The 11,777-nt window shown below is 41.3% G+C and overlaps 1 protein-coding gene across 1 annotated transcript in view; it reads left to right on the top strand.

The window, feature by feature from the left end:
• ZPLD1 (zona pellucida-like domain containing 1) overlaps positions 1-11,777 on the top strand; it is a 41,520-nt gene that overhangs the window by 17,186 nt on the left and 12,557 nt on the right. The window contains exons 3-4 of the mRNA XM_015423155.1: positions 2,272-2,453; positions 3,916-3,988. Coding sequence (XP_015278641.1) covers positions 2,272-2,453; positions 3,916-3,988 — 255 coding nt within the window. The remainder of the gene's footprint in view (positions 1-2,271; positions 2,454-3,915; positions 3,989-11,777) is intronic.

Raw genomic sequence — 11,777 nt, 5'->3', positions numbered from 1 at the left:
AAAAAAAAAAACACACCTTATTTGCAAGGGGACATGGGCGGGCGCTGGATGCCACCGGAAACGCGATCAGACGCCCGCCCTTGCCCCGCAGTTTCCGGAAACAAGTACCTCTGAGGTACTAGTTTTTTGCCACGCAGTTTCGGCTGGAAGCCTCGGTTGAGCCACGGTAGTGCTACGCTTCCCAGATGTGCTGGTGAGATCGCGCCTGGAAACTCCGCCTGTTTTCCGTCTCACTTGTGTGGCTTCTGTTCCGTGTGTCCGCAGCCATTTTTAACTATTTACACAATTATGGAGCACACACACACTAAATGAATAAGGCAGAACTGTAGGAGTAAGCACACACTATGAACCAACAGGACATAAATCTACAGGGGTTAAACGCAATCCTCTTTCTCTACACACAATACTCTTTCTACCTCTGGAGGTTCTGGGCTCAGGATAGGATCTCTCCTTGGACCAGCCTCTGGCTCTGCTTCAGGCCAAGCCCAAGAGAGCAGGGAAACTTCCATTCATTCCCCAGTCCAGCCAACTTTGGAGTGGCTGAATCTCTGCTGCCTCCCAGGGTTCCCCCACGTCTGTGGCTTGTGGCCTGGACAGCCTTGTCAGCACAGACAGCAGGAGCGTTTCCTAACCTCCTGTAGGATGAAGACTTCCTCCTCCCTGGATGGGCTGGAGTCTATATTGATGCTGCCCTGCCCCTTGGGACAGTCTGTCTTTTCCTGCACTTTTTGGCTTTGGGGCAGCTGGGAACTGTAGGCCAGCAGATGAGAAAGCCCCATTCAACCCAGTGAGTGATACCCGTGCAGGCCCCTCTCTCAGGAACTACAGCTCAATTAAACCTTATGGGGGAACATTTTAAACAAAGAATCACAGCCATCTTACAAACACAGCTAACTGCCATTTCGTTACACCTACCAACAGCCACTGAGGGAAAAGTTAAGTCCCACACAGGAGGCAAGCAGGAGAAGTGCTTTCGTCAAGAGAGAAAGCCGTTTGCAAATAATTTTGACAGAGCACAGTGGCTGAAGGCGGAGTGGGTGGGGAAGAGGAGCAGACCCAGCATGCGGCCAGTGGCATGCGAATACTCTTGAGTAGCGGCTGACGGGCCAATGGCTGAGAGAGTGCATGGAATCTTGCCACCTCAAAACAGGATTATGTATAAGGAGAGATTGTTTAAAGTCCTGAATATTATAACCCAAGAAGTCTTTAGGGTTAACAAATTATATTCATAGTTTATTTTCTTTATTAAATTCCAGAGAGAATGGTACACATTACAGCTTCAAATTTTAGAAAATCCCATTGGTAAAAAATTCCTGTGCAGCAGTGATTCTTCCTTTTATGAGTGACAATGGCACCCAATGAAACCGTGCTTCCTCACTTAGTTCCAAAATATTGGGTTGGAGTCTATGGTATCAGGAGTGGATATTCTCTACCTGGCCTGGCAACCTTTGTGAGTCCTGAAAAATCCAGTACTGTGGGCCATGGGACCTTGGTAAACAAAGTTCACCATGGCATGGTATTCTGCTGTGAGAAGAGGGAATTGAGTAAAGTCACTTCCCCCTTCCTCTTTCACTGAGTAAACTTTCTATATGCACAAGAGGGAGGCTGGATGGGCATGAGAAGGACTTGCCTTCTGTCCTTACATGGATCCACCCCTCCTGGGTCCTTTGTACCAAGTTTGAAAAATGCTACTGTATCTCATTATTTCCCCCCACACACACACACATCTAGCTTTCTACACTCAAATGATGGGTAGATGTAGTATACCCAGTATTCTTACACCTCTCCAAACTAAGCTGGGTAAACAGTAACCTTCCACATGTTTCCAAAGTCCTCAAACAAGTAAGGAAGCAGTATTCTCTTTCATTCAGCAAGCAGGCTTGTGGGGAAGTGGGAGTTGCAGATGATTAGGCTAATAGATAATGGCTGTCACGTTTTTTCTTTTTATCTGCTGCAGTGGGGACTTGAAGGAAGAGCATTATGTCTGAGCAGTCTGGTATACTGGTCTAAAATGGTGAAATGTTACAGAATCTGTTATCATTGCCAGTCAAACTGCAGGCATCCATTTCTTCAATCTGTGAAAATACCAAGTTTTTAAGAGTCAAGGTTGCAAAGAGATGGGGCAATGGAAGTGGATATCTCTGCTGGAACAAATATTCCAATAATGCTATACGGATGATATTTAAATGTTATAATTCGCCTCTATGTTATTTAAACATCATCTTTTCTCATAGGATTTGCCGTCCAATAAATGGTGTTTTCTCCAAATAGGTGACCTCAGTTCCAGGAATTAATGCATATGGCAATATATCAACAGTCCAAATAGGTAATATTTCAGGATATATAGACACTCCAGATCCACCAACAATCATCAGCTATTTACCAGGACTTCTGTATAAATTTAGTTGTAGCTATCCTTTGGAATACCTGGTCAACAATACACAACTTGCTTCGTAAGTATGATTATCACATTGATATTGTAAGAAAGGATTATCTTTACACTTTATGATATTTGTCTGGTGCTTTGGAGGAGGAGGGACTGGATATACTGTACAAACATGTCAGATCCCTGCCAAGTATCTGTGTAAGTGTCAGTCTCTCTACTGTCTGTACAAGGTAGCTTTAAGAAATTTAGGAAGAGTGAATGGGAATAAGAATAAAGGGCAAAGGAACAGGAGAATAATTAAAAGACGGAAAAATTAATTGCAAGAAGGAAATAAGTTCTATGGATTTGGTTTACCATAGAGTAAGTTAAGCTCAAAAGTGTGTACGTTGTTGCTGCTTTTATGATGAAATTTTCTTCCAAAATTCATGTGAATAGCAAAGCAGTACTTGTCAAATGAATAAAATATTTTCCCACAAAGTTTGTCTAGTCTCTTCTTTGGCCTTCCAGAGACTGCTGAAAGCACACATTCCCAGAGGGACTTTGAGGGGAAAATCAGGGGTGGACTTGCCATTTAACTTTCAAGGAAATTTCCTAGTGAACCACTACTCTAGACTCTGCCAGAGCCTTAGGGGCCATTTGGCTCAGACCCTTCACAGGCAATGTTCACTGGTGTCAATTCACCAATTGCCTTTTACCACACTGCTACCAGTTTTCAGGAGGAAGCAAGGGGTAAACTAATACCAGTTATTTGCACTGCTGAGCTGAGTAACCCCTACAGCACTGACTTGTATCACCACAGGGGCCACTTAACTTGGTTTGCTCCAGGACTACTTTCACTTCCCTCTTCACTCTTGGTGGAAATTAAATCAAAGTGTGTTTTGTTGTAATCTTTTTTTTATTGCTCTTCTTGTGTTTGTTTCTATGACTGCTGCTTTGATACTCTGATTACCTTGTTTTATTTGCTCAGACTTGACTTCTGCTTTACCATCTTTGGCTTTTTTGTTAATGCCCTGGTTTTCTTTCTTTCTCTCTGGTTTTCCTTTCATTATTACTAGGATGTTTTTAGTATTAATGTTCCTTAATTTTGTAAGGTATTCTTAATAACTTATGGACAGAAGAGTAGGCTAGACATTTTCAAAACAAATAACTAAAAAGTTTTCTGAGCTAATTGTAATTTTTTTGGCACAGCAGTATAACACTAAATATATGAGAAAGAAAAGCTATTTTTATGAGGCACTGCTCTACATCATAGAGAGTTAACTTCTTTGTTTCTGTCATTTAGCCTCTTAGCTAAGTATTTGTCTGATTCATTGTTTAAACAAGGCCTATTACTTTAAGGATAGCTAAAGCCCTTTCAGATTCTCTGTTATAAATCTTATACGTAGGGTAGTTTATAACTAAAACAGAAGAATTTACTCTTTGTGGTGACTCTAAAAATCCACTTAACAACAATCAGCATTGAAAAATGAAATTGCAACAGAGAAATGATCTTATCAATAGTTTTTCTTCACCTTCTTAATCTATTGTAGGTCATCAGCTGCTATATCTGTAAAAGAGAACAATGGCACATTTATTAGCACTTTGAATTTACTCCTCTACAATGTAAGTATAAAGAAGTAGAAGTTTTTTAAACAGGACATTTTTCTGTGATGGTGAGCCCACTGTGTGACTGTCTTAGTTCATTCTAAGATCTTATTCCCAGGATCAATGGAGAGGAGTACCTTTTGAGTGACTAGTATAAAATGGAAGGTTGGGCAGGACCATGGCTCAGGGCTGAACTAGATTATATATGTGACACGGCTGTGTTTGCAGCTTGGGAAAATGGTGTGGGAGGGTAGGTCTGAAGCCCCTCCTGCACCATGCTTCCAAGATGAATCTATTCCCAGAGTGCTTGGGACTATTAGTTTCTCAATATTACATGTGACTGCAACTTGGATCAGTGGAGCCAGCTTGCAATACAGTAGAATAAAAATAAAGCTACATAAAGGAAAAATGGCAACTGAATGCAATACAAACATCTCCCAAGCAAAGCTGCCTACCTGGGGAATAAAACTAAAAAGAGACATATGGACCTTTTCTTGGAGGGAAGGAGGTTTGTCCTCGACAGCAAAGAAGCTGAAACTGACCAGGCAGGGGAAAGAGACGCATAGACAGGTCAGTGAAGCAGAGAAGCAAGAGCCCATTCAAGAGGCTTGGGTAATAGGATGAGTCCCAAACTGGCTACAAAAAGTGGCCTGTGGGGTAGCTCTTTGTACCCTTTTGCTGAGACTAAGCAGGAGATGGGGTGTTAGCACTGGAATGTAGAAATAATAAAAAATGCAATCTTTTGGAGAGAACCGGCCTAAAAAGAAATTGTTAGCCTATACAGTAGAGGGGAGTTTTCTCCTTTTCCACAGAGAGTGTCTGAGGTGTTCCCTTGGGGAGATTTGGAAGTTAGATATCTTTGGGTACTTGTCATTATTGGGAAGGGCAGGAATCTTCCTGTCTGGTCATTGAGTTATGGAGGAAATTACTGGAATCTGTCCATTGCTTATTGTTTTCTAGATCTAGGTTGTTAGTTAGAATCAAATTATCTGGGAAGAGGCTCCAAGGTACTTGGAGGAAATGGCCCTTGATTGAATCTCTCTTAGGGTAAGTATTTGCATGACTGATAGAGGAGCTGTCTTGCATTTTTTTCCATTTTAGCATGGCTTACTGCCTTTTAGTATCACCTTAATTTATGCTCCATCTATCATTTCTAGGCCCATGTTCAGGTATACAAGCGACAAAAATGGGGGTCCCCTGGGGTTGAATGCTTTGGGGGCATCAAACTCATGTGACATGTATCCTCTTATGGTTATTTCCAGCTTCAAAAAATAGCATGGTAGGGAAGGCTGCTCCTTCTTCTGTGCCATGTTCTCAAGTTAAATTGGACCCCAGAGCATTTGGGAGTTTTAATACCCTGATGTTATGTGTGACTGCAAGTTGGGTTGGTTCCCTGACCCTACTTGTGTCACACATGTAATCTAACTGAACCTTTAGTAGAAGATTACATGCTTGTGTGTTGTGTGCAGAAATTCCTAGGTTCAGTCCTCAGGCTCTCCAGTTAGAATATCTTAGTTAATAGATATTGGGCAAGACGATTTCACTGCCTTAGATGTTTGAAAGTCATTGCCAGTCAAATTAGGTAATACTGAGCTAGATGAACCAGTATTCTAACAATTATAAAGCAGCACCATAAATTCATAAGGCTAACTGGGTATTGTCTCTCAGGCTTAGTCACATGAACTCTAACATAAATAGGTCACCTGATAGTGTCATTGACTGAATGTGAGTGCTCCATGGCAAGGAATGGTACCAAATGGGTTGACACAAACCTAGTGGCTGTTCACATCTCCAAATAAGGGACTTATCCCATCACCCTAACTATGTATGGGGCAATAGCATGGTGCAAGATTCAGTGAGCAGTTACTGGTATAGAAAATATAAGCAATGTGTATAGGATGCTACTGCTGTTTGTTTGAAGTACCCTTGAACACTACAAAGAATAATATTTTGAATTCTGACCTTTTCTTTTATTAGCATTATTATCAGATTTGGATCTGTATAACTATATACTCTCATATTGCATAAACAGGAATGTTGGAAAAGAAATATAAAAGGGTCTTACCGACTTTAATTTATAATAGCAATACTAGTCCTCCAAATGTTATTTTTGAGTTGATTAAAATTTTTATTGATTCATTTGAATACCAGATTAAAAACTGGTTTTCCATCTCTCAAGCAGTATTTTAGTAAATTACTTTTTTGTATTATTATTATTATTATTCATGTCATCATAGACCTGGTTTATAAGTCACACAGTTGATTTAAAAGTTTGTGGTTTTGATGGAATGTAATGAATGAACTACTAATATTGTAACAGAATATTTCCAATTCTGTTTAATCAGATTTAATGTTTGTAAGTTTGACTGCTTGACAGTACAGAGTTTGGCAGAGCACAGTAAATTGTGTTAGATTAAAGATATTATCTTCTTTTTAAAATAATAGAACTTGTATGTAGCAAAGGGAAGAAAGGGGAAAGTTTTTTGAAAGTTCAAGAACAAAATGGCGTGATGGTACAAAGTACCAAGATATCAGTTAAATCATTCTTATTGGAATTTGTATAGATACTAGGAATAAGGCCTGTTGTGGAAATAAATACAATGAGCTCTGGAAAGAGGCTCTGGGGGAGTGCCCTGTATCACAATGCTCTGATATCAGAATGCTGTGGGCCCCCAGGTGGGGTGCAAATTCCAATGTCTTTCAGGTTACCCCCCGAGTCTGGACCTCAATTTATGCTGGGGACTCAACGTTAGTCAGGTAGTGTGCTCACTTATCCTGAGTCCCCTTTGTTTCCCAGGCTAACGGGCTCAACTTAGGAGAAGCGAGGAGGGCACATAAACAGTCTCTACTCCCCAGAGATTCATTCATACTCCCAGCTCATAAAAATACAAAGGTTTATTTGGAGTAAGTAAAACAAATAAGGGGAGTTATAAGACGAAATAGTCAATAGACAAAACTAACCCTAACTATCCTAGCTACTATAAACATACAGTTTGTTATTCCTTTCTCCCTGGAGATCCACCTCCTTCTAGCTTGGCCATTTGCTTCAGGGTCCGCTCACAGCTTGAGCCACACCTCCCAGGGTTTGTTGCTACTAGCCTGTTCCAACAGTCCTGGAGGCTTCCTCTGGTCCCTCAGCACTGCCAAGGTTTACTTGCTTGCAGACACTTGCTGTCTTCTAAGCAGCCCCTGCACCCGGACTATACCTCACGGTGAGCAGTTCAGGAAGATTCTCGCTGCGGCCCCTGGCTACTTCAAGGCCACGTGCAGCATTCCTGGCATTCGTCAAGTTGCCAAGAGCTTTCGATCTCCTTGCTCCCTCGGAACCCGTAGACGTGTGCGTATTTAGGCAAGTTCATGAGTTCTCTCTCCTCCTGCCTCCAGGACTGGATTTTTTATTCTTTGTTTCCCCAATCCCCGTCCTAGGCTGATTAGGGATTGCTGCCTTGACCCAGCTGTTTCCCATTTACTTACATTACAGAATGTACTGATTCTGACTAAACTTACAGGCCTTTTATATGGAATGATTCTGTAAGTCAGTATCTCTGGCATGACACCCTGGCTTTGGGCACTCAGTGACAATTTGCTGTGGTGACCTCAGCAGGGTATAATAACACAGAGTCCACCATTTTCTCCAGAGGAACTGATTTCTGCTACCTGAAGAGCAGTTGTAATTTTGAGTGATCTCCATCCCTCACCTGGAGATTGGCAACAGTGGTTCCCTGGGAGGGAATGGCTGGTTTAGAGGATGGAGTCTATGGCATTGTACCTGTCTGAGGTCCCACCCCTCCTCAAGCCTCTCCAGGCTCCATCCTTCAAATATCCAGGAATTTTCCACCTGAAGTTGGCAACCCTATCAGGACTGGCCCCAATGAGTTTTCTCCCAAAGGTATGGAAAGGTATGGAAAGGTATGGAATAGGTATGGAAAGGGTCTTTTACTCACAGAACCAAGCTTGGTTGCCTAGCAACAGGCACTGAGGAGAAAGTACAGTTGCCAGCTCTGATTAGGGAAATACCTGGAGATTTGGGGGGTAGATCCTGTGGAGGGCAGCATTGGGGGGGGATGGAAGGACTCAGCAGGGTATAATGCCATAGGGTCTACACTCCAAAGCAGCCATTTTCTCCATGGGAACTGATCTCTGTCACCTGGAGATCAATTGTAACAGTGGGAGATCTCCAGGTTCGGCAATGAGATTGGCAACCCTAGGGGAAAGTCATCCAAAAAGCAGGGGGTTGAAGAGAATGGTGCAATGGTTGCTGGGCCACCTCATTAGCTAGCCAGCCATGGTGGAGCCAAAAAGGAGAGAAAGCCATTTTCAATTTATTCTGACAGGAAAGTGGCCAAGCTGGCAGTGGGCAGGGGAGGGGGTTATGCTGGAAGTCCTTTGTCTTTTTACTGAAAGAAGTAAGCTTGGTTGCCTACCAACAGCCACTGAGGGGAGAGTTAGTCCCACACAGGAGCCAAGAGAAGTGTCTTTGTCAAGGGAGAGAGAGCTGTCTGCCAGTAAATCTGACAGGGAACATGGGCTGAAGTGAAAATGGGCGGGGAAGAGGAGCAGACCCAGTACCTGGCCAATGGCATGTGACTACTCTACTCTTGAGTGGCGGCTGAAAGTGCAAAGGAGAAAAGGGAATCTGCATCGCTCATAATCAGCGGGGAGCTTCCTGTACCACACTGGGCTGCCTCCTAAGCCTCCGCCTGGTGGAGCATCCATACCCTTCACCAGCTCCCTCCAGACTGAGGCTGAGACACTTGGCACTTGCTCTGTGGGTGGGACTGAGGCAATGTAGCAAGGTAATGCAGCCAGGGGATTGGTAGACCTTCCGAGTGGCAGCTGAGTGAGCCAAATGCTGTGGGAGCGTGTGAAACATTCACACCAAAAGAGAATTATATATAAGGAGAGATGTACCCAGAGGCATTTGCTTAATAAACCTTTTACTCAGAGGATACTCTTTCAGGTCACTCCTGTACATTGATCCTGTGAATATAATCTTAGGTTGAAGACAGATGTAGCATTCTCTGGGCAGGGCTTCTCATTTATGGTGTTAATCTAGTGTTTGGTATTTGATCTGGTGTTTGCAAGATCAGTGTTGGATTCATCAGTTGCTTCCCTTGCCAAGGAGGCGTGTCAGCGCTCACTTTTACTTTTGTTCCCCCCTTTGTGAGAAAGGTGATCTTGCCGTCCTGTTGAAATTATTTTTAAAGTGGCTTATGTGAAGTGGATCATATATTTATACGTATATAAATGGCTTGAACAATATGAAGCTGATTGATATAGAGTCAGTAAAGAACCAAGGCTGGGTGTAATGCTATAATGGTACTGAAAGCATTTACCCAAGCATATCTGTCTAAACTTTAACAGCACACAAAATTTTAATAAAGTTATCCAAGTTCAACCTTTAAAGTACAGAATACAAAAAGTGAAGAAGGTCCAATAGTAATCTTATTCTAACGAAGTTTACGGGTAATGTGTTCATTTCCAAGATCTTCATCAGAGAAGGACCAATGATAAAGTTTGTTACAAACGCTTACCTGACATTTGCTCTGAGATATGCTTTAGATACCTACATGCTTTATGAAGAATGTAGAGTATTAATTTTACAAATCTTGCTTGACTAGTCTTGACAGACTTTAGAAAAGAAAACAGTTGTGCAGTTATATTGGTCCTTCTCTGATGAAGACCTTGGAAACGAACGTATTATCCGGAAACTTTGTTAGAATAAGATTACTATTGGACCTTCTTCACTTTTTGTACTTTAAAGGTTGGACTTGGATAACTTTATTAAAATGTTGTGTGTTAATATAGAGTCAGACAATTGCTGCATCAAGCTCCGACTGGCAGGAGCTCTTTAGGCTTTCAGGCAAAGAAAAGTCTTCCCCAATGCCCACTGTCTGCAATCGTTTAACTGGTGATGCCAGGGGCAGAACTTGTGATTTTATTTGTATAAAACATGTACTCCACTACTGAACTATGGATCCTCCCCTAGGTACATCCTGTACCTTAACAACAACAACAACAGCAACAACAACAACAACAACAAATGACACACATTTTAAACAGTAACAAAACTGCTCTCTTAATTGGGTATATTAGCACTAGCAAGTAAATGCCCACCCAGCAATCAGTTCAATTCAGTGGTGCTGAAAATCTGCAAAACATTTTTAGAGCCGTACAAGTCAGAAAGAGAACACTTGTTTGGGTGGCACTGACAGAATTAATGAACCATTCCCACCACCTTCTGAAATATTATGTCTGTTTTCACACTGAAAATTGGAGGGATTTATGCAAGTGACTTCTTGCAGTTTATATATGGGTGTCTTCAGAATCCGGGCACATATTTATTCCTGTGTCCATTCTGCACCTGTAACATTTCAACTGGAAATACTTGTTTCTTACCCCCCCCCCAAAAAAAAAACACCCCAACAAAACAACCCACTGCCTAAATATAGTTAAGGCAAAATTTGTGTTTCCAAAGTCCATAATCAACTTCTTCTAGCTTTACAAAATTTAGGTTTAGGACTCCATGCTCAAGAGGAGCCTTATACTGTTACAGTGATATAAACATATGACAACATGAAATATTATGGAAGGAAATTTTGAATATATTTGCTGGGTGGCATGTCAAGATCGTATTTTGTTTCCTAGTATAATGTTTAATATGAAACTGGTAGATTTTATTTACAAACTAAGATCACAATCCTAATTTACTGCAGTTGTGTTTCTCACATATAGAGTTGCTTTTGCAAGGGGGCGGGATTACATTGTTCTTGTCAGAATTCCTGCTGGCTTCATATATATGCATAAATCTACCATTGGCTTTATTGGGATTACTTGGTGAACAAAAAATGCTCATGACTAAGGGGTTTTGTCAGGGTCAAGCCCTCAGTTTGTGAGGGGAACAATTAATTAAACATGAATGTGAAGTATAGTCATTTCCATAGATTTAAAATTTAATACATTCTAGTCAAACTCTGCTGTGTTTGCATAATGAATTGAGGTCCAATTTTCACCATTACCAGAGTCTGTGGCTTAAATACCTCTAGAAAAGCAGGCAGTGTTGGACAAGTGTTAAGCTATTGTTTAATTCACTTCATTATCCATAAAGTTTAACTAACAAACCATTAATGTTCTAAATTAATAATTCAAATGCCATTATTATATATGTATTTTAATTAAAATTTGACAATTTTATACACTAAAACTTTTATCAGAAACTTAACCAGGCAAGAGAGTAGAGGCAGAAAACCCTACTATGAGGAGAAAATAATAAGATAAAAGTTATGGCTCTTGTGGGAAATGGAGAGCATATAACTAGGGTTCATTTCACAGCTAGAAGAACTAGTGTCTGCTATGAAATCACTATAGGGGAGGTACCCTTCCCCAAAAGACTTAATCTCTGTTGTTACTATAGGGAAAGTATCTTTAATTATTCCTTGGAAAAACCAGTTCTTTTCCTGTCCTGAAAAGCTAAGATCCCAAGGTAGAAAAATGGGCTTCATCCTCTTCAGGTCAGGACACACCCTTAATCACAGTTTGCCACAAGAAACTAACTTTTAATGTCATATGATGGCTTCAATCCTGTCTAGATTTTTGTGGGCACAAAGACCTTAAAACATCCCTCCCCCACATATCCTGCTCATAGGGGATGGGAGACCCTCAGGAAAAGTTTTGGGGAAGACTAATGAAAATCATCCCTCCCCTTTGTCCCCATGGACATTTTATGTAAGATCCAAACCAATATGTTGGGAAGCTTGCATGTAATAATAGCTCTGCATAATTTCCCCAACAGACAAAATAGCATATC

The sequence above is a fragment of the Gekko japonicus genome, unplaced genomic scaffold, assembly GCF_001447785.1.
Source record: "Gekko japonicus isolate JY-2015 unplaced genomic scaffold, Gekko_japonicus_V1.1 scaffold540, whole genome shotgun sequence".
NCBI lineage: Eukaryota > Metazoa > Chordata > Lepidosauria > Squamata > Gekkonidae > Gekko > Gekko japonicus.
This window is presented reverse-complemented; position numbering and strand designations above follow the sequence as displayed.